The 24586-nt window shown below is 37.4% G+C and overlaps 1 protein-coding gene across 1 annotated transcript; it reads right to left on the bottom strand.

Annotated features, from left to right (window-relative positions):
- Positions 1-4164: 4164 nt before the first annotated feature.
- On the bottom strand, positions 4165-23944 carry FAM168B (family with sequence similarity 168 member B). The gene is made up of 7 exons (XM_070752987.1): positions 23545-23944; positions 18273-18353; positions 16966-17049; positions 10556-10698; positions 9893-10070; positions 8783-8910; positions 4165-8675 (listed from the first exon to the last, which is right to left on the bottom strand). The coding sequence occupies exons 2-6, from the start codon at positions 18340-18342 to the stop codon at positions 8798-8800; spliced, it is 588 nt and encodes a 195-aa protein (XP_070609088.1). The 5' UTR covers positions 18343-18353; positions 23545-23944; the 3' UTR covers positions 4165-8675; positions 8783-8797.
- Between the last annotated feature and the right edge of the window lie 642 nt (positions 23945-24586).

Raw genomic sequence — 24586 nt, forward strand, 5'->3', positions numbered from 1 at the left:
TGCATCATTATGTATCTGTAGTTCTGCATATTGAAATGGTAGACTACTCAGTTTCATTCCAAACAATGTGGGAGAGGGTAGAATAACAGAAGCATATATCCAGAATTTCTATTTTTTAAGGTAAAAGATGAGGAACTTTTGACTGCCTAAGCCAGTGATGGTGGACCTTTTTTTCCTTGGGTGCCGAGTGTGTGCACGCGTTATTGCACATACACAAGTGCCCACACTCATAATTCAATGCCCGGGGAGGGCAAAAATAGCTTCTCCTATGCTGCCCGGAGGCCATCTGGAGGCCGGAAGCAGCCTGTTTCCTAAGTTCTGGTGGGCCCAGTAGGCTAATGTTTCGCAGTCCCCGGAAGAGTCGGAGAGGGTAAAAATACCTTCCCCCATCCCTCCAGAGCAGAGGTCTTCAAACATGGCAACTTTAAGACTTGTGGACTTCAACTCCCAGAATTCTCCAGCCAGCCATGCTGGCTGGAGAATTCTGGGAGTTGAAGTCTACAAGTCTTAAAGCTGCCATGTTTGAAGACCTCTGCTCCAGAGGCTCTCTAGAAGCCAAAAATGCCCTCCCAGAGCCTCTTTGTGAGCCAAAAATCAGCTGACCAGCACACACATGCATGTTGGAGCTGAGCTAGGGCAACAGCTCGGGTGCCAGCAGATATAGCTCCATGCGCCACCAGTGGCACCCATACTTCGCCATCACTGGCCTAGGCAGTGAAATCTTTTATCTTAAAAATAGTAATGTAAGGACAAATTAACATCTGGTCATGCTGAGTCTCAAATAGCATTCATTCACCTTTGTGTTAGTATATAAATACATACACCAGAATACAATTTCAAAAGATCCACAATGATCAGGGAAAGTTGCAAGGATAATGGCCAGGTATTTTGTATTTGAATTAGTACTCAACTGTCACAAACACATGGATATAATCATATTGTTTTCCTGGCCGTAATGCAGAAGTGTTTCACCTCTGTCTTGTAGGAATCTTTTCTACAATCCAATCTACAGGCCTGGGATTCCTTCCATCCTTTACTCAAATGATAATTGGGTCTGGGTTTTTCTTTTTAACATTAGCCACCTTCAGACAGGTGCTGTATCTTGCAATGCTAACACAATATGCTTAGCTTGAAAGCTTGTTCAGTAGGCACGTATTCCATAAACATACTTCTCATCAGATGTTTTAACATTTTTTGGTATTTTCCAGGTTGCCTCAACCTACTACTATCTGGAAATTAGTAACTGTAGTAACAAAGCATTCCACTTTTCCAAAACCTAGTTTTCATTCTGATTAGAATGACACAATGAAGCATAAAGCTAATTAAACTGTGATGTGGGAGGGAGAGCATCCACACACTTGAGCATTTTAGTTTAGTATGTTACATGAATACAGCCCATAAAGCTAATATGCAGAGGTTGCAGTGTAATCAGTCAAGAATACAGCTAGTAGTCAAAGCTGTCAGGGATACTAGTGTCATGTCCCAAGGTATTTTTGTATTTATATGGTTATGTTAAAACCTCAAGTCATTGATTGCTTCTACAATAATTGAGAGGAATAACAGATGAAAGTCTACTGAGTCAGGTGAGACTTCATTTCATTATTTTCAGAAAAGAAATGGCACAAGCAGAAAAATCAAAGAAATGTAGACAGTATAGTGTGGAATATTTGAAGTACGGATTTATATCAGCACCACCAAACCAGGAGCTGCCATAGTACCCAGTATATGAAAAAGTATATTCTATTGAGGCATTAAAAAGCCTTCCTGACTTTGAAGGCACATCCTGACAAGGCAGATGAGAACCTAACTTTTTTCAATAACTTTGTGACAAATTTCAAAAGGGTCCAGCACTCTCAGCGTGTTTTACAATGCTTCCCAACAAAACAGTAATGGTTTGCGTGTATCATACAACATTTCATTGCTGATTGCTAAATCTGGAAAGCCACATACTATTGGTGAAGAACCAGAGGTGGGCTGCTAAGGTGGAACAGTGACATGTGCTCGCCCCTGTGGCTCTGAATGCTAGCGGAGCCTGTGTTTCAGCGCCGTTTTTTGCTTTTTTTTGATGGGGGGTACCGATGATGAGTCTGAAGCACCAAGCGGGGCGGTGGACTGAAAAAGTTTGGAAACCACTAGGTGTTCTGTCGAGCTCTCTGGTAGAATCCTCCCAAAAATGCACAGATACAATTTCAGACACACACACGTTTGAAAATTCAAAACAATGTTCTTTATAATGAAAATTCACTTAAACCAAGCCCTCTTTTGGTATAGCAAAGAGCACTCGTCTCCAAACAAACTGGTAATTTGTACAAGTCCCTTATCAGTTCTGTAATACTTAGCTTGCAGCTGTGAGGCAATTCACAGTCCTTCTTCTTTCATAAAGTGACACACACTTTGCTCTGTTTTAGTTTCAAAGCGGGGGAAAAATCAGCACACAAAAAGTCAAAGTCAGTAAAGCAGTCACGAAACACAACGATCAGATAATCCTCCACAATGGCCAAACCTACAGGCTGCTATTTAGAGCAGCCTCACTAATTACCACAGCCTCACCCAACCACAGGTGGCCTCATTTTCTTTGATAATAATCTCTCAGTTGTTGTTGCCTATGCATCGCTCTCCTCATGCCTGGCTGTATCATTAACTCTTGTTCTGAATCCAAGGAGGAGCTAGATAATTGATCTCCTTCTGAGCTGTCTGCCACACTCTCCTCCTCCCTGTCACTCATGTCACTTGGTCAGAGGAGCCTTCATCAGCAGATTCCAGGGGGGGGGGCAGTCCTTGGGGCAGGAGCAGGGCCAGAGCTAACCACAACACTAGGAGAACCAGAAGTTATCCATATTGTTTGAAAAAAGATCTAACTGAAATAAAATTACTCTAGAATGACTTATTAGAGGCTGCAATATAGGAATTAATTTGTTTCAGTTGGAAGCATTTATTATATTTGAAAGCATTTCATGACATCACGTAATGCTGTATGAAATGTTACTAGTTTTAGCTTACACCAGAGTAAGCAACCTAAACTTGGGGTCCAGTGGTAATATAACTGCAACATAGGCAAGGCTAAAAATTGCTCTACATAATAGTAATCAGATGTGAAGAAATGTGAAATAAAAACATTAACACATAGACCAATTATATTTGCTTGCGGCTTATCTTTTGAAGTCCTGACTTTGAAAGATATGCTGTGATCTGACAAGCTTAGTGCTTTGCCACATCAGTTTTCCCTCATGTTCTTCTAAATAGGTGAGTTTAGCATTATTTGCATCAAATAAGGAATATGCCAAATATGGTTCACTTTACTTGGCTTTGCACACTTTGCCTTGAATTCTAGGCCTCACACCTTTAAAGGATTCCGATAAGTCAGAACAGGTTCAGGGAAAGATGGTGAAATCAAGCCCTATGAAGAGGCTGAAAGAGCTGGGGGTGTACAGCCTTGAGGAGTTGACAGGGAGATACAGCAGCTATATAAATTAGATAAATGTCATACTCAACTCTGAATTCTCATTAGGGACTGCATAGTATGAAATAGATGTTAAGTTACAGGAAGGCAGATTTCCGGAAAAAGTTTTCATTACAAGAACTAATTACTGGATGGTGGTGGGTTCTCTCTATTGGGTAATTCAATAATTAGGTAGGCCTCTTTCTGGAATGCCCTAATTTAAATCCCTTTCCTGAATAGACAGCTTAATTTATTGACCTAAAGGATTCCTTCCAATACCAACCATCCTTCCAACTTTCATTAAACATGGCAAAATTACAGTTCTCTAAAAGTATGTGAAATTTAAAATTAAAACATTTATTACCAAGAAAGAAAGAAAATCTGTTAATCTAATTTCAACCTTTTTCCTTCAATAAATGTGGACATTGTTTTAAAATTTTATGGATGGTGTAAGACAGCAAGTGTGATATGACTTGTTGCTTGTTGCTCAGTAAATTAGAGGCAAGCAATGTGAATTACTTCAGATGTTTTAAATCACAATTCCTACAATCCACTGTTAATAGCTTTGCTGGCTGAGACTGATGGCAATTGTAATCCACAATGTGTAGAATGTGCCAGATTGCGTGTCAGGGATAAACAGTTTCTGCACAGGGCATATTTAAAAGCCTAAGCATCATGTAGCATTATTTTTGAGAATTGAGGTTGTAAAAGAAAAACAACAACAATAAGCAACACAGTCAATCTTTATTGAAAACTGAAGTATTAATACATAACAATTCCTGTTACATAAACGTGCTTTTAAGAATTTAGCTCTGAGCTCATCTACTCATTCGATTGTATAATAAAAATGAATTTTACACAATTGGCTCAGAATGGAATTGCCACTCCTATGTGTTGATGCAAAAGATGTGATGCTTTAAACTTCTGGAAGACAACATTGATCTAAACTTGGGAAAAGTACCAATACAACTGTTTTAAGACAGTTAAAAAAAAGTTATATAAAAAGGAAACCTGTGCCTATTTCATAACAACACTATTACTGGGGCCTCTTGCACTTCTGTTGCATGCATTCCACTTTTCACCCCACAAGGGCAGCCAATAATAGCACTACAATAAAATCCCACTAACAAATCCATTCTACTAAAAACAAGTTTGTACAGCAGCAAGCTAAGTGAAGCTTCCACAGTTTGCTTGCTAAGTGCTCAAAAGTCGTATCAGATTAGCAAAAGTCATACAGATACCGATGACAAGGAATTTGAAGTCAAACTGTTCAGACTATCTTGGTATGTTATAAATTGGCTCCTGATATTGGGATGCTCAAATATTTACATGTCATTTTAGAAAGAGTGCCCGTTTCATTTAAAATAGCCACCTCAGTATCTCATAAATACCAATGTCTTCAGTAGGCTGAACAGACAATTCAAGATTCTGATAATACCCCCTCTCTCCAGTTACTTGTCGCTTGCTGTCTTTCAATCTCTACTGACTGGCAGTTTGAACAAGAATTAGATATTTAATATAAATGCAGCTTCCTTGACTGCACTGCTGTCTCTTTCTTTATTATTCCACGTGGATGAGATTATTAGATATATATTGAGAAGGAATGACTACACAGAGGAAAAAGTCAAGAGGAAAGGCCAAGTGCAAACAGAATCTATGCACAGGTTAAAAACAAATTGGGGCTCAGCGTTTGCAGGCAGAGACAGAAAGGGAATGTGCTAAATTAGCAAACAACCTACTACAGAATGCAATATTAAACTTCACTGTCAGAAAGTAATTATCAATATCTTTTTTTTTTCTTGTTCCAGAACAGACCCTTGGTGGTGTTTGGTGTCTGCTTCATAGTATCAACACAACAATGCAATATAAACTAGTGGAAATATTTTGCTTCCCTGCATTTTGACTGTAACAAAATTAACTTACACAACCAAGCAATAAGAATGCTAGGCAGAAACAAATAGGAACAAAAGTTTTTCCTTAATAAATTCAAAATCCTCCACTGAAATTAAAATTACTTTGCAATGGTCATGGAACATTAAATATGTTATGGAGCCTATGCCAAGTTTTAGTAATGAGAGATTAAAAACTCTGCTCTCACAGCGTTATATTTCAGGAATCCAAATAAAGTAAAAAACCTTCTTCCCTCCATTATCTCCATCGTGGCATCAAGACATATTTCGTGGTAATGTATGAGCTTCTCAGAGTATTTCATTGTACGTCTACAGTAATATTTTAGTTATACATTTATTACCTCAATTAAAAATGGGATATTTAGTTTCATGTCAGTTGGTTAGCCTTAATACCACTGATTACATCTACAAGTTTCTTGGCCAAATATAAAGTACAGTATCTGTAGAATGTGTCTATTTTGCTATTTTTTTAAAAAAGACACTTCAAATATTGTGTTATATAGTTTGAGAATGTCTCCTAAACAATGCCTTCAGTATTATTTAAAAACATAGCCTCTCACATCTTTTCTTTTCTTTGTTATTGCTGTAATATTGTAACTGTATTCCCGTCTAGAGGCTGCATTTGTTTGGAAGCAGCTTGATTGGAGCCTTGTCTCTGCTGCATCAATCTCCTTTAAAGCTTTCGGAGGAGTTTCAATGCAACCACATACTAAGAAGAAGAGGCTTTACCTCCCTCACCCTCCCATACAGGAATTCTAAACAGGGAACTAACAGCCAGGAGAAACAAACCCACAATATCCTCTGTCTAATACATCCATTTGAAGTACAAACTTTGTTTCATAGTCATGCTTTTTTAATTATTTGCAACAATATACCAAGCTATATACATCCTCTCATCACTGTGCTTTTGGTTACTTTCCTACTGATGCTATCGGAGGTATGGACTTACCTCCAATAAAATATCATTGCCCCATTCCCCCCTCCCCCAAATTCTGGAAGGTGCAATAACTTTTGCAAGAAGTACTACTATTCCTCAAGGGACAGCATAGTGCTAGTCCTCCATTGCAGATGAATCCCATAACACAACTCAGAAAAAAGTGCTCAAAGTCGGACTACCTAAAAGCCGTTAAAAAATAACCAATCAAGGAAGGATCTATCTAGAAGCTGAAACTTGAGAAGAATCAAATACAATTTATCTTTGCCATTTACAAAGTGCTGCATTAGCTACAGACTTCAGGACATTTATATAAAGACATAAGCTTTTATTTATTTTCAACATGTCCTGGTAAAACTATTTTTAAAAATTCACATCTGTGATAAATGCAAGAAACATTTAACTTTAAAAGCCGGCTACACTGGTTAAGTGTCCATACTGAATAATCATTAAGGTTAAGGAGCACTCTTCAGAATGATGACAACTTCACAAATGGAATAATAGCTAAGCAGACCCAAATGGCAAGAAGGAATGAATTTGCTTGTTCTATGGATGCAGAACTTTCTCCGCTGCAATTAAGTGCTCAAGATTAAAATGTAAGAATACATACAATTATGTTGTGTCACTGGCATTTGGATACATGTGTCATATAATGATCCAAAAGAAAATACATTTTAAGTTTTTTAAAAAGAGTATGTTATTGTTTAAACATCAGAAAGGCCGTTTCAAAGGGATTTGAGGCAAAGAAGAGTCTTGCCCCAGAGGAAAAAAATAGAATGGTAGTACTAAAATCGGGTTCAAAGTTACATATAGTTGTAACATCTGATTTAAAAACTTATCACCCCAATGTAAGGATGCTCAGTTTCACAATTAAAAAACACCAACAACTTGCAAATATTTTACCAATACTATAAACTAATCTACAAATGTTAACTTTAAAAGGGAACATTTTAATCTTTGACTACACTATTTATTGCAGGCAGGAAATACTGGGGGAATAATTGGTGCCAATTCAAAGAAAGCCCTTGATTGCTTTTAGCACTGAAATTAAAGCCTAAAATAAAAAATTTAAAATCCCATAATAATTTTGGTACACAAACTGTTTCCAAACTAGCCCTATATCACCACAGCTTTGACTGAGGTACTTCTACAAAGACTCAAAGCTGTAGGCAAGGAGTTCAGAAGTTGTTCGCTGCAATGAAATACTCCATCTATTTTCTTAATTTCTCTTTTTTCCAAATGCAATTTAGGAGGTAAAAAAGTATATGCCCAAGATTATGCCAAAAGATTATCACCAACAAGAATCTTTGTACTTGATCACTTTTGAATTTAGTCCTACTTTTTATGTAAAGGTATATTCTAACAATTTCTTCCACACTTGGTTCATATCCATGCTGCAAGGAAAATAAGCCAATAAAATCATGTAATTAGTTTGCTCCCCTTTAATATATCAAAAGGACATTTTTCTTCAGAATATGTTGAATTCTTTTCTATTAAAATTTGATATGACTATGCTTTTACAAAAGAAAACTGATCAAACTATCAATCTGGCCAAGTTTTTGTATGAGGGATAGATCTGAACAAAATTATATTTACCAGCAGTGTGGCAATCATTGAAATCAATCACTTAAGACTGTTCTAGGAGGTAAACCATTACGTGGATGATTTTCCACCAAACATTCCAATGATGATTAATGAATTAGATAGGAAAAATACCTTAACTGTATTTTTCCTGGTTTTTTGTCCTTGAGAATGTCCATAACAACATTGAATCTAAAAAGTGGAAATGGAAAGAATTTACAAATAACAAATGGTTCCTTTGCAAGATTTCCACAAAGTCATTTTCCAGTCACAGAACCAAAAAGAAAAACACCGCCAACTTTTCCTCCCTTTTTTACTTGGTGACTTAAAAGGTTAACATACTTGCTAATGTAGAATGATGGGGGGGAAAAATCACCGCCACAATTCTACCTCTTTAAGACCCTGCAAACATTACAACAGTGCATTAGTGATATAAACTGTAAAATACTTTTCGGCTTGTTTGGATTTTGCATATGACAATTTTTGCATCAGTCAGAGCAGGTAGGTTGAGCAAGCTTTGCGAATTTTAGACATGCATTCAACTAGATATGAATCAATAAATTTATACTCCCTTTAATTATTATAATTAGCTAAAAATTGCAAGACAGTCCACAAAACAGGATTTGCTTTAAGACTAACTGCTGGAGTTCCAAGATGTAAGATATGCAGCACTGGGAAGTCTTCAGTGGAATTAGTGTTTAGCAAAGGATTGCAAGCATTCAGAAGAAACAAGTCCTGGTTGGAGGCATGAAGGCTTCAGCACCAACTTTTAAACCTCAGTTACTTGATTGCATATCTCCCATCTTCAAATCTGCATTCAAAAAAAGAGGGAGGGGGAGAATAGCTAAGCATCCAGTATGCCTTTTGACAGTCCTACACTAGAGAAATCATTGCAACTACAAATACATTAATACTTACACTGGGTAATGGTAATCACCACTGTGGGGGCACATAACTATAGGTTGGAGTTCCTGGAGCTCGATAAGTGGGCATTGTAACTTGGTGAGGGGCTACGGGAGTTGGGGAATGTGTTGTCAACAAGGTACCTGAGGAGGGAAAAAATATTTCCATGCTTAATTGCTTCATAATTAGCACTCTGTTGCTTATACGTAATTTGGAATTTGGCATAGCCACCAGAATTTTCGTTACATAACTTAAAAGAAATTATGTTTGCAGACTGCGGTCCTGTTTTGTTTCTCCCCCCCCCCCCCCAATTTTGTATCATTCTTCCGGTTTACGTCTTTCAAATATTTTAGGATTATAATTCCCAGAATTCTCAGTGAAAATAATGTTAAGGCATGGCACAAAATTAAATTCACTTTGATGTTAAAACTTCTCTCTGCACTTTGACAGGCAACCAATAAATATTCTACAAATCAGAATACAAGTAGTCCACCATTTATGACCACAACTCAGCCTAGAATTTGTTACTAAGTGAAACATTTGTTAAGTGACTTTTGCCTCATTTTATGACTTTTCTTGCCATGGTTGTTAAGCCAATCACTGCAGTTGTTACGTTAGTACCACAGTTGCTAAGTGAATCTGGTTTTTCCATTGACTTTGCATGTCGGAAGATTGCAAAAGGAGATCATGTGACCCTGGAACATTACAAGCATCATAAATATGAGTCACTTGCCAAGTACTGAATGTTAATTGTGTGACTATGAGGATGCTACAATGTTTGTTTCTATGAAAAACGGTCATAAGTCACATTTTAATGTCTCTGTAACTTCAAATGGTCATTAAACAAACTGTTGTAAGTCAAATAGTTATCTGTAATTAGTATATGATTGGTTTGTGAGGCTCACTGTCACAGAAAGATCTGCATTTGAAAATGTGCTTGATAGTCAAAGGATTAGTTACAAGAATAAAAAATGTTAATGCTATGTGCCAAAGTGATCATCTGTTTACCAATGCTTGTCTGAGAATTTATATGTAGCACCCAACTGGCCACACTAATAGGCATCAAGTGCTCTATAATACTGATACCGTATCACAGACTTTTGGAATAAAAGAAAATTCACATACCTGCAGACATTGCCATTGTGGTCCCAGCCACCATTCCCATGGTGACACCATTTCCTCTGGGAGGTGGAATTGGTGCGGGATACATAGTTGCAGGCATTCCATTGGGCTGAACAACTGTAGTGTGATGGATTACGTGGGGTGGTGCTGCATATAAAGGCTGTGTGTAGTAAGTGCCTTGCTGTTGAAAAAAATGGTTGGTTTACTAAAATTATTTCCAGTACTATTGATATATACTAAAAGGCCACACAGTTTCAAAGAAATGCAATTATTATATTATACACATCAGGTATTAGTCAGGCCCTTCAAAAATTGGGGGGGGGGGGCACAGAAAAACTGATTACTGTTCATCAGTAATAACGAGTTTTCAGTTCTCAAAACTATTCCTGATTAACTGCTCAATCAATCTTAACTAATTGGGAAGCATAAGCGTAATACCATATTAACCAGAATTGCTGGCTTGTATCTCCAAACAAGCCAGAAACAAGAAGTCAACAACCATGTTGTTTGGAAGGCAGATTATTGACTGTAAGCCAGAATTCACTAAAATTCTTTTACAATATACGTATGATTAATTATTATACCCCCACCCCCAAATCAGCGTAGAAAATGGACGAATTCCAGTTGTTATATAATTAACTCAAACAACAAACATACTCTTTTTACCTGTGCATATGGATTCTGCTGTGGATAGGCACTTCGAACTGGGTATACTGCAGTTTGGTAAGGATTGGGCGATGAAGAATAAGGAGGCACTGTACCACTGGTGGGTGAGCAAGAGACTTTATATGGCGTGCCTGGTGTATAACCTATATAAAAGATAGCCAAGTATAAACTTTGTGCTTCAGTAATTTGTAATATTCATATTATTAAACAGTGAGAAATAGCATAATCCATTGTTTAAATTAAAATCACAAAAAAATTGGAAGAAACTGCTGCCCAACAAACTCTATTTATTTAAATTTATATGACTGTCTATCTCAACATAACTATAAGCAACAACAGGTAAAAACACAATGTTATAAGATCATATTAAATAAATTGGCAGTTGAAGTTAAAAACCCTACAATAATTCAGTATAATCATCCTGCAGGCCCAGCCCCAAGCCCAGTGATGGAACTTCTATAACAGGGGTGTCAAACCTGATTTTATTGCGGGCTGCTTCAGGGTTCTGTTTGACCTCGGGGGGCTAGGTAAGTATGGTCAAGGTGGGCATGGCCTACTTGACATCACTTGTGTCCAAGGCACCTATGGTGGCCCAAGCATTCTGCCAGAGTAAATGGACTCCCGAGCTGTTTTCAGCCATGATGGCTTCCTGCAGCCCTCTGCCACCCCACCCCCCCGAACTCTGTTTCGCTGACCATGGACTGGTCCTTCAATGTTTACATGGTGGCCCCGCAGACCAGATCTAAGTACCCCATGGGATGGATCCAGCCCTTGAGTCTGACACCCCTGCTCTATAAGTACAAAGAAAACAGCAAAATATGTACAATAATCAAAAACAGTCAAGAAAGTACTCAGCTTTTAATATTTAGATAAGCAAAATAATATACACAGTGTAAAAAGTATTTATCATTTATTCATCAAATGTCCATGTTGTTTGACTCTCAATGCTTCCATGAGGCTCACAAAATGCGTAATATTGATATTAAACTACATTCTTCATTACTACTATTGCCATCAATTCTGGATTGTTGCCATTGTAAAGATTGATAAAAAGTATTTACAGGTAGTCCTCAAGTTACAAAGGCTCTGGAGGCTTGAATTTTCATTGCTAAGTGATCCAGTCATAAAGAACAACATGCCAACATTGTTTAGCGACTATCCCTGCTGTTGCTGTGAGAATCCTGGGTCATTAAATGAGCATCTCCCTGCAACATCCTGCTGGCTTCTAATAACCAAGTTAGCAGGAAAGCTAGCAAGAAGTTACAAGTCCTAGGTGGTTTCAAACAAAGTCATCGGGCAGCTAAGTGGTTGCTGAATGGGAGAGGGAAAGAGAATGCATATGTGACCAGAAGACATGGCACAAGTGGAGTGAGTCTTCGGATAGCTGCTGCTGGATGTGTGTGTGTGTGTGTGTGTGTGTGTGTGTGTGTGTTACTGGGGAGGTGTGGCAGGAATGCCATGAGGCTTGAGGTGTGTGTAGGTGGAGGAGTGTGATCTCACGGAGGGTGGCAAAACACAAGCTCAGGCACGAAGAAGGTGAAAGGTCAGTGAGGTTCAGGGGGCACACGAGTGGCTGGGAGGTTTGATGTAAACACAGCAATGCTCATGGAAGTGACAAGGTGGCCAGTGCAAATGCAGAGGGGCTGAGAAATAATGCAATAGTTGGGCAAACTTGCCCAAGCGACTTTGACCTTCCCTGCCAGTTTCTCCATTAACTTTGCTGGCAGGGAAGATTGCAAATTGTGATCGCATGTATGTAGGACACTACAACTGTCCTAAGTAAGAGCCAGTTGCCAAGACTCCAGATCATGATAACATGACCTGATCACTGGAATGTGGGACATTTGAAACTGCAAGGACCAATCATAACCACATTAATTCAATGCCATTGTAACTTTGAACTGCCGCTAAAAGAGTGGTAGTTACCCTAGGACTATGTCTACTACTGTACGTTAAATTATGGTTGAAATTAGGTTTTATAGTTTATTTTAGAACATTCTAGTATAGATTTGACATCTAGAATCTGATTTAGAATGCATATAAGAATCTCCGACATAAACTACAAAGAACAAAGCTGTTAAAGGTACAAATGGTTGGAAATATTCCTTGCTGATTGCGGAATCTTAAACCTGGACTGGAAGAAGATGCTTACCTACTGAATTTAGTTCTTTTTATGATACCTAAATTACTTTTGTTTCCTTTTCTGTCCATTTAGTTCATCAATTTCTTCACTTTACCATTCCTTAAACTAGCTTCATTTTACATATTTTAACCTTTTTCTAGATTTATTTTCTACACTTACAGTATTCAATTTTCTTAGAGCAGTTGACAAATTCTCTTCATCATTTTTATTCTTTTATATCATTTATGTCCTGCTTTTCAACATATCACTATAATTCCCATACAAAGCTCTAAAATCTAGCAATATTTCTTGGCTTGTTGGAAATCAGATGTGAAGGTCATAAATGGCAATCACGTGACTATGGACACTGTAACTATCATATAATGTTTTCACGAAAATAAGATTGGGTCTTCTATTTTTTGGGCACATCACTTGACAAATGGTTGAATCATGATCATGTGATTTGGGGACATTGTGATGCTCACAACTTGGAAGACTGGTCGCAAAACTCCTTTTTCAGTACTTTTGTTGCTTTGAACAGTCACTGAACAAGCAGTCAATAAGAGAACTATTTGCACTTCCCTATGTGCATTTAGATTATCTTCATTCACATCTATTACTTTTTTTCTCAGTGTATAGACCGTTCCACCCTTCCATCCAATTACTTGTTCTTAACCACTCACTCTTCTTATATTCAAAATTACAATATTCTATGTGCCATAGTCTCTACCAGTCAATATAGCTTTGGTAAATCAAGGTTTTTACATGAAGTTTTTAGTATGACTGTGAGGCTGTATCATTTACACTTAGTCATATCTGTGCAAAAACCAAGTAATTGGTAACCAAAGTAATTCTCGGTTACCAATATGGACAGTAATTCTCTATTCTGGCAAATTTTGAATATTATGCCATCAACACAACCAAGGGACAACCTTACCCCAAGCATGGTCACACTATTCTGTGCAAGTTAGGATATTTTATCTAGAAATGAACTAAACGAACTTGCAACCCAATATACTGTTGCACACATACCACCAACTTGGAGGTACCCACCGTGCAACGTTGAACTGTCCTTACTGCAGAAGGGTACACATAATGACATTGTTGAAATGTCCTTACTGTTATAATTTTTTTGTTAATATTGAATCAGGTTCTCCCTTCCTGTAACTTAAATCCATTATTAAACATCCTGAGCTCTGGAAAATTGGAGGTCAGTCTTTATCTTCTCCAGTATGACAACCTCTCAAGTATTTGAAGAAAGCTATTATGCCCTCTTCCTCCCCCCCAAGTCTTCGTTTCTCAAGGCTAAACATTTCCAATTTCTTCAATATCTCTTCATGGGTCTTAGTTTCTTGTCCCCTGATCCTCCACGTTGCTCTTCTCTGAGCCTGTTCGTTTGTCTGAGTCCTCTTTAATATGCAGTGATCAGAACTGGACACAGTACTCAAAGTGGGGGCCTGACCAAAGAAGAATAAAGTACAACTATTACTTCCTTTGATTCGGAAACCCTATCAGTGCTGATACATTTTAAAATTGCATGTCTTCTTTGCAGTAAAAAAAAAAATCCTGCAGATTCATATTCATAAATGAACAATTCCAATACTACTTATTTTACAAACATTATCAAGCCAGGTATTTTCCCATCCTATATATGTGCATCTGAGTTACTTTTTCTAGGTGAAGAATTTTGTGTCTATTGCATTCTATTATTTCTAGCCCATATTCTTTCCTAATAAACTATACTGCTAGATTTTTTCCTCCTATTATACGTTAGCTACTGTACCTATTTTGTGTTATCTAAGTTAATAATCATACTTTCTACTTCAACCACATCCAACTTTCAAATGTAATCTTTCAATATCCTAATCAAATCAGATCTAAAGGTCAAGGAAGCTTTCAAACAAAGAGTTATTGATGTGGCTGCAATACTTAAATGTGTCACATCTTTGAAGTGGCTGATTCAACAAAAATAAGCCTCTTGATTGGAAAAATGTTTAAGAAGTTACATATCTTAACATTTCAGAAGAGCTTTCACTAGAGCTCCGTTTGAACAACTGAACTCCATGAGACATGGGGGAATTCATGGAGTCCCACATGAAGAAAGACACTGAATTTGTGGAGCACTAATCACTGAAGTCACTAGACACATTCTTTTCCACTGCAAACTGTTCTATGCTATGTACTTAAGACTCACATTAAAAAAATATTGGGGCACCAAGAGGAAAAAATATTTATTGCAGATCCACAAACCTGCAAATAACTAGTAAGATTGCACTCTTCATTTCAAGGCCATTATGAACAGGAGAGAATATTTAGATCAGACTGAGGTTAACTATAGGAGTGGTGACTTATTATGAAAGTGTTTTATTGTTTTCTTTGCATTTTTGTATCAGTTTTATATATGATATCGTCAACTGAGTTCATAGTTTCTACCCAACTAGATTGGACCTTGTACTATTCATTATCTAGTCCATTCTGATGCAAAATTATTGAGGAATGTTCTATGTTTTACAAATTAGTTCTATACACCTGTCATACCATACAGTTCACAATTAGCTTGTTTATCAGAATGTCATGGTATCAAATGCTTTGTTGAAGTTAATGTATATTATGACCACAGTATTCACACAACCTGTTTAAATTTATCAGATCAACTACTCCGGCAAGTACCACTACTTGTGCAAGAAAATCTCAAAATGTTTTTGAGACGTTTGTAAATAATTTTCTTCACTATTTGTTCTCAATTTTTCAGGTGTCAATTCAGACTGGGAGTTAATAATTATACATGTTCTAATTTTTGAAGAATGACATCTTTAGTCTTTTTCTAGTTATCTGGAATTTCTGTTTTCCAGAAATAAATTTTATAAACAGGACACTGTATTTCATAAACAGGTAATTTTAATTGGATATTATTAATATAACATTTTTATCATGGAATCACATAAAAATTTCTGAGATACACTTGAAAACATGCATATATACATAGAGGCAGAAATTTCCAGAATTAAGATTAACTGTAACTTCATTGACGAAGTGGGGAGGTTATGTATGTAAGTGTATCTACTCTTCTCTTTGGTGTGGCCCAGTCTTCAATTTATAATTGTTTTCCATCAATATAGTGTAACGTTTTAAAATCACAATGGGCAGTTCCATACCGTTATAATAACAACTGCTTGCGGACACCAGTAAGTGGAACAGAATTCAGTCCATGATACAGACAGACCAGATACCTTAGTGCATCCTAATTCATAACTAAACTCCGAATACCCTTATTGTACTAATTCCTTGAACAATCATCAGGAATACTGAAATTTAAGTAGAATGTATCAACACATAATGGAAGAAAAACTGCACTATTTTCTTCCCGATAATGGCCAAGTTTTTATCTTATATGGGGCAAAAAAGAGGATTGAAAAGTTCAGATTCCATTTTACCCCTAGGGCTTCCAGTAAAATCCACCCTTGCCAAAACGATTCCTCCTTGTTCTTTGGTCATTGTGTACTTATGAATCATGGCAATCAGTGGCTGTCATGCCAATGCAAAGAATTGATGGTGAATATGTATTGAGGGCAAAATGGTCTCAAGAAATGATTATCTTAAAGTATATCTGGTTTGATGAAAGAATATTTCTATGGAGATGATCATAAGCAGGCTTTAGTTTGGCCTGCCCTGATATGACAACTGGCTACTTTGAATAGGAACAAGGATATAATCTATCTTAAAGTTCAATCTTGTTCCCAACATCCTTGCCTAAAAGACTATTTTGTCAGAGCTTAATAGAATGCCCAGTAGGAACTTCAATTCTATATAAAATCTTGCGTTATCAGGACACTTTCCATAATTGTAAGAAAAAGAGGGCTAATATAGCAAGGCACTCCATTACTGCTCATAGTTTTAAACTGCTCTTTCCATATCGACTCTGGGCTCCTAAAAATTAGCTGTATGCTCCTATTATCAAGAATGTAGTAAAAAAAGCTATTCTGAAGACAATGCCCATATCTATTTTTTCTAACAAATAATTTGGGGACTCAAATCCCACTTACATATAAGCATAGTGTTGTTTCTCTGAGCGTTACCATGCTATTCTAAATTACAAGATAGACAAATGTAACTAGTAAAGAAATATGAAACATGTTACAACATTTTCCTGCTGCATTTAGAGATCCTGCATTAAAGTATTTGGCTACAGTATTTATCTGCCACTTACACGATCACAAATGTCAACCTATTCAATATCTGAAATAACTTATAAGTTTACATTACTGAATTGTGCAGTAGTATCATTTACCTGTTTGGAATGTTGGATTTGCTGCAGGATATATATTAGGAGAATAAGCAGGAGCAGCAGCTGCATAGCCCATTGGGAATCCAGCTAAAAGGAACAGTTGAAAATTATTTTTAGATGTATCAATATTGTACTTGTACTATTACCCAATACTATATTATTTAATGTAATTTCAATCTAGAGCAAAGTAATACTTTATATTTTGTCATATAAAATATATCATTTCGATGCTTCAATTATTTATTTAATAAGCTCCTCAATGCTTTTCAAAAAGAGCCTTGCTCAATTGAATGCCCTGCTTAGCTATGGCTTGCAGCTCAGAATTCCCAACAATGGATATAGCATGGAATTCTGAGAACTGGTTCGCACATCTAGTGGAAACTGATATTGGGAAAATCTGGTCAAAATAATATTTTAATATCAGGGCAAAATCCTATACCAGGGGTAGGCAAAGTTGGCTTTTCTATGACATGTAGAGTTCAACTTTCAGAATTCCTGACCCAATCATGCTAGCTCAGAAATTCTGGGAATTGAAGTCCACAAGTTATAGAAGAGCCTACCCCTGTCCTATACAATGGTACCTCTACCTAAGAACTCTACTTACGAACTTTTCTAGATAAAGAACCGGGTATTCAAGATTTTTTTGCCTCTTCTCAAGAACCATTTTCCCTTTACAAACCCAAGCCTCTGAAACTGTAACCGGAAGAGGCGGAGAGAAGCTTCCATAGGGCCTTTCTAAGAATCTCCTGGGAGGAAACAGGACTGGAAAAGGCGGGGAGAAACCTCCATAGGGCCTCTCTAGGAATCTTCTGAGAGGAAACAGGGCCTCCACCCTCCCTGTGGTTTCCCCAATTGCATGCATTATTTGCTTTTACTTTGATTCCTATGGGAAAAATTGCTTATTCTTACAAGCTTTTCTACTTCAGAACCTGGTCATGGAACAAATTAAGTTTGTAAGTAGAGTTACCACTGTAGTTTACGTCCTAATCTTTGTGACCATATAATGGAAAATAGTATCATGACTTTACATTTTCAATACAAAATAGCAGATACAAATACCAAAACTTCTATTTTAAATTTTCATACTCTTATATTAAAAAGAACTTGTTGGCACACAACCAAGTCAATACTTTCTTGAAAGCTACTCAGCTATTCCAATATAGAATTCTCAGATATGCATCTTGATGCTACCATGTTCACGAAGACTGTAATCATTCATGCAAACTCAATTCAGAATTGAGATAATCATAGCATCTGGTCTGATAAACAAGAAACCACAACAGAAAGTTTTATGACTTTAAGCTACGTACCTGGATACCCAATTCCTTTCGCATTTGCAAAGGGTACCCCAGAAGATCCAGGACTATAAACAGGATTCATGATTTCAATAACTGAAGGGGAAAAGTCACACAATTAGTAGTCTACAATGCTTTAATAGAATGAATTATTTAAATCTGCTCTATTCTCTACTATGAATATGAGAATACTAAAAAGCACATCTCTCGAAAAATATTTGAATACCTAGTTAGTAGTGCATTCTGTATTCACAAGCAAACATGATTGTGAAAATACTGATATTTGAACAATTTTATATGCACCACGTAAATTAACTGATATCTCTAAGAATGCAATTCTGAGACTCACATTTATTCAATCTCAGATTGCAACAGAACTTACTCTTTCACGACGACTCAGATATAGTTAGTTATAAATATTTGGGCTTTGTAGGACTTGATAACTGAAAGTGCTTTACTGGGCAAGCATGTAGTTTCTCTCTACAACACAACTCCTTAGAGCAAACACCTTTTCTTGTGTTTGTGCTTCAGCAATGCAGTCATCCAATTATAGAAAATATACAAATACTTCAGTAAATTCCAGAAAGATATTGTATGAACTCCAAAGCATGCTCCAAACCACCTTTCTAGTGCCTTGCTATAAACTACTTTTTGAGGAATAGGATTATGAACCTATAAACTACCATACTATTGGCCATGAACTAATTTTAAGACACAGGAAAGCGTTTGTGTGCTTAACTTGAAATATAACTATGATTCCAACACAGAACTCTCTATATTAATATAGTTCTCCTAGTTATGGTTAATATATTACTGAACATTTTACAGAATCACATATCCATTTGTGTTACAAAATCAGAAAATTTATGTTCCACTTTGAATTTTCTGCTCATCAGTTAAGAGCAGAATATTTTTTATCAATTATGCTAATCTTCCACATACAGTACTGTATACATATATAGAAGCACATTTCTATTCATCCTTTTATTCCAATAAGAATTTGTGCTATTAAGTGAAAAAAACCTGTGTAAAATAATTGCTAACTACTTAATGTGCATTACACTTTTATTACCATAGTAGATAAATAAACTGCCTTTTAATTTTTTGTGACTACCAGATTTGTTCAGAATTCTGCAAAAGCAGCCCGAAGAAGTAATAGCTAGACTTGGAATCTTAAAATATAGTTACACATAATTAATTATGAACTCCACTGTAATGGGACCTAATTTTTATACATGATTAATATTGTAGCCAGTAAGAAGAGAAATTTACCTTCATATTATCAATTTAACAATCAGATTAATCCATGAACTTTACTATGAAATCAGGCTCAGCTAAGAACTACCAACATAGCCTTAACCTAAAGTAACATGTATATTTTCCCAATTTTCGTTATGAAAAAACATTTTTAGTACTTCAGCAATATGGCAGCAACACAAATTATGAAATGGATTAATTAAATTTTGAACAAATGATTTTAATTTGAAAACATACAATACAGGTAGTCCTTGATTTACAACAGTCATTTTAGTAACTATTCAAAGTTACAACAGCATTTTAAAAAGTGACTTATGACCATGGTCATGTGATAAAAATTCAGCCCCTTGGTAATTGACTCATATTTATGAACATTGCAGTGTCCTGGGATCATGTGATCACCTTGACCTTCTGACAAGCAAAGGCCTTTGGGAAGCCAGATTCACTGACAACTGTGTTACCAACTTAACAAGTGCAGTGATTCAATAATAATTGTGGAAAGAAAGGCTGTAATATGGGCAAACCTCTAGCTTAGCATCATACATTTTAGGCTTAACTGTGATTGTAAGTCAAAGACTGCCTGTATTCCAATTAGAGGAACCAACTATGGTTCTATTTTGGAGTTAAGTCATACTATTTAATGGGGAAAAGGTCTATTCTGACCAGCTACCAAACCAAGCTGATATTAAGAACGTCTATGCCAAAAGACAGGTTGAGAAAAAAAAATTCTTCCTCCATCAAGAGATGTTGGATTTATTAGTCAGATAGAGCACTGAATTATCTCTTACAAAATTAATCATAGCTAAGACAACTAATATTGAATCAGTGGATTTTAAGCATATCTTATTCACCAGGCTGAATTAGCAGTTTTCACACAGCTTTGAAAGGCAAAGAATTACATTAATTTTGATGCAATTACTGTGTATTTAACAGAGATGAATTATGTTTTCTCTAGCTGAAGTTTTAGCTGCCAAATAACTTCATATTTCATTGTATTTATAAACAGAGTTCTAAACACTTGCTCAAGAATTCAACATATTTCTAGACATTTACAAACAATATACAATTATACTAAAATATTCCCATAACTTATTCCAGCTAATTTATTTTTAGAAGCAAATTTTACACAAAACATTTAAAAGAGATGTTTTGCAAACTAAGTTGCCATGAGTGAAGCATATTCGTTTGAAGCATTAAAGCAGCTACATTCTAAGTTCAACTGCTTCAAAAGCTTTCCCACTGTGTGCAGTAACATGACAAAACTGCTTCAATGCCCCAATCATTCTAAAGAATATACGATAGTTTCTTTAACCTTTCTGAAAGATGTTTAGCTTGTATCAATGTACTATTCTCCAAAATGCTCCTTTCACAAGTTTTATTCTCATTAAAAACTATACAGGACAAGACATAACTCAGCAAAAATTTGACCACATAATGGATCAAAAGTGTCCAAAGTCTTATTTTCTGTTTGTTCTGTGCCTCTCAAGTTCCACTCATTCAAGTGTTCAATAAGACAGATGGCCTTAAATGCCAAGCTATGACAAATTGCACTTCAGCTACCCATAGTCCAAACTCTGGTAAGTTAACTCTCTGATATCCCAAGACTTTTGGAACTAAGCTAGCAGTCTCATTCACACATTTAAGTATATAAAAATAATTTTGTTGTTCTGCATTTTAACTACAGATGAATCAACTGTCGTGATTGTTCTTCAATGTCTTGAGGTAAGATATGACAGTGATCTTTGTACATTAAAACACAGCAACAGGGAGAAGGTTTTGATAATTGTTCTATTGGCCATAAAATCATAATTGAGATCCCACTGCAAGGAAAGTTGAATTTTTAAAAATCCTACACACAATTAGTCCTTTCTCCATTAAGTATTATGAATGTTTTAGTTTGATAGCAGCAAAACAGCCAGCATCTAATGTCAGATACTGACTGCTGCAACTTGTAATACTTAAGCATGTGAATCTTCAATTTTAAGGTGGAAACTAAAGCTGAAAATAAAAACCACAAATGTTGCAGTACTTAATCAAAAGTATATTAGATAGTTTCACATCAGTATGGACTCACCGGTTGTTTAAGTTTCATTTTCAAAGATCAAATTCTTTTGTAGTTTGCATTGGTATTTAACACTATGGATAGAACTTTATCTTAAAAGCATTGCATTTGATTATTTTTTATAGACTTCAAAGCAGTAACACTTTTGGGGGGGGGGAAATCAAGGGGAAGCTTTCCCCCCAGTACAGGGTCCTCAAACTTGGCAACTTTAAGACTTGTGGACCTCAACTTCCAGAATTCTGGGAGTTGAAGTCCACAAGTCTTATAGTTGCCAAGTTTGAAGACCTCTGCCCTAATACCTTGAAGGTTTCTAGTCTTTAACTGGAATATACAAGGAGTTGAAAAAGACAGGGTCTTGGCAATGATAACAAGTGATTTCATTTTGACAGCAAAAAATACTTAATATATAAGGCTATAAAAATGACATCCATTTGTAAGCAATTACGTTTATTCAGGGGACTTAATTTCCTTAAGGAGAAAATTGACTCCATTTTTTGAAAAATAATTTTCCCCTACAGGGGAGAGGATGCCACACAGCTGTTTTGATGATATAATCTAAAATGTATAAAAATTTCCAGTCCTCCACTTTCAGAAGACACAAAACAAATAGCATTGCCCAAGTTTGTTCTATTAATAGCTGCAATTATACAACACAATGAATCAGTGTATCAACTACTTTTGTTTCACACAATGTATAAACATAATATTGAATATTTATAGTTCAATTTATAGTTTAACTGGTCAAGCAACTGGAGAGGAAATATGTGTATGTCTTATGTAGTACAGTCATCTTTAATTTTAAATTCTAGTAACAACCAATTTAATATTAACATTAGTATTAACTTAATCAGCTACACAATTCATTTTATCAGCTATTTTGATAGTGAACTAGAATGATAAATGCCAACAATCTAATCAGCTACTTACACATTCTTCACTTTACAAACATCTATGAAGGAATGTGTGCATTCATTGTTTTACCATGAAATTGATGGCACTTAATTGATTTTACAATTTGCTCACAATTTTAATTTTGAATAGAGCTAAGTCATTTCAGTCTTCAAGCTATATTTTCAGAAAGATGTAACCACCCCCCCCCCCCCAGTCATTCCAATATACCACCAGAATATATTCAAATTCTGGGTAAAAAACACACCTATTTGGAGATATTCCACTCAAGAAAGTATTTTATACAGCTGGGCTCAGGCCAGTTGGAATGCTTATGTAGTAGTTCAAAAAGGCCATGTAAAAATGCCAGGACTCTATCAAACAGGTTGAAGCCCCTACACTTCAGGTTTAGTACACCCAACATATAAGAGCATGCTTTTGGCTCCCAACAAACAGGGAAAGTACACACTTGAATACAAATCTGTTTTAATTGTTACGGGTATTTTTTTGTCCATACTGAAATCCAATTAGATTCAATTAATTGCTCCCAATAACAAAATCAGGAATCGGGGCTTATTCTAAACCTCCAAAGTTAACTGTTCTGCTGCCTCACCCAACTTAGTATCCAAAGCTGCTTGTCCCCCCCCCAGCCCCCCCCCCAATCCTTTTATCAGCAGCCGCTCGAATAGGAAAACAACGGCCAGGTTGTTGCAAACATCGCTTTGCAGCTCCAAAAACGAGAGGCAGAGCTGGAAGGCCAAGAGACGTGAGGGCCAAAAAGCGGGCGCCTCAGAAACGGCATCGAGAGCGCCCACGAACGCGAGGCCTCAGCCTGGCCAAGCATCCTTTGCCCGTGGGGGAGGGGGGTGTTGTGTGGAGAGACTACCGCGCTGACGGGCGAGCAAGGCCGGGAGCGGAGGAAGCAATTCCCCGGCACGGGGATACTTCCCGCAGGGTTAAAGGGAGCCGGGCCGAAAACGACCTGCAGCAACCTCCGCCCCCCCCCCCCTCCGCTCCCCTCCGGCAGCGGTTAGGAAGAGGGGAGGGGAGGGGCCGAGGCGACGCTCTCCCCTCACTCACCGAACAGCAGCAGCGTTTGGTCGCGGCGGCCCCTGCCCGGCTGTCGCTCTCTCGCTCTCGGGGCCTGAGGCGGGAGGAGGCCGAGCCTGGGCGAGAGGGTGATCTACTGCCGCCGAAAGCTGCCGCGAGAACGAAGGAATCCTCTCCCGAATGCGCCTCGCCGTCTCGTTCTCCCTTCTCTTTTTCTCCGGAGAACTGCGCAGCAACCCAGCGGCCCAGAACGTCACATCCGCTCGTCGGCTGTGTGCAAAGGACGGACGATGCCCGCATACGTATGAAGCCCCCAAAGGCGAGCCAAAGCGCTGCTGTCACATGCGGGAGGACAGAGAGAGAGAGAGTGAGAGAGAGAGAGAGGCGCGCGGGTCCCCTAGTCACGTGGTCAGAGTAGGTTTGGCGCCCTGGCTGTTGCTTAATTGCCGATGGAATGTGTCCCCCCCCCTTCAAAACAAAGCGAGAGAACTTGAAATTTGAGAGATGTGAGAATTGCTCCTGTGTAATAAATGAGGACTCGCGATAAGCGGGCCATATAATTTTAACGCAGAGTTAGATTCATATTGTAATAAGAGACTCCCAAGAGGCTGCTCGGAGGTTCTTTAAAGTAGTGTTTCCCCAACCTTGGCAACTTGAAGATATTTGGACTTCAACTCCCAGAATTCCCCAGCCAGCAAATGCAGTCCAGGTATCTTCAGGTTCCAAGGTTGGGAAACACTGCTTTAAAGGATTGTTTATACTGTACTGTATTTGCAGGAGTCATGTAACAAAGGCACATGTAGACTTAAGTGGAAAATCAGAAGTGCAGGAGAAAAACAATTGCTGCCAACCTGCCTTCCATTGAGGACCTGTATACTGCACGAGTCAAAAAGAGGGCAGTGAAGATATTTACGGACAACTCGCATCCTGGACATAAATTGTTTCAATTTCTTCCCTCCAAACGTCGCTATAGAGCAGTGCCCACCAAGACAACTAGATACAAAAACAGCCCCCCACTCCAAGGCCATCACTCTGTCACCACTGTCAAACTATTCACTAAGACTACATTACA

Source organism: Erythrolamprus reginae, chromosome 5 (genome assembly GCF_031021105.1).
Source record: "Erythrolamprus reginae isolate rEryReg1 chromosome 5, rEryReg1.hap1, whole genome shotgun sequence".
In the NCBI taxonomy this organism is placed as follows: domain Eukaryota; kingdom Metazoa; phylum Chordata; class Lepidosauria; order Squamata; family Dipsadidae; genus Erythrolamprus; species Erythrolamprus reginae.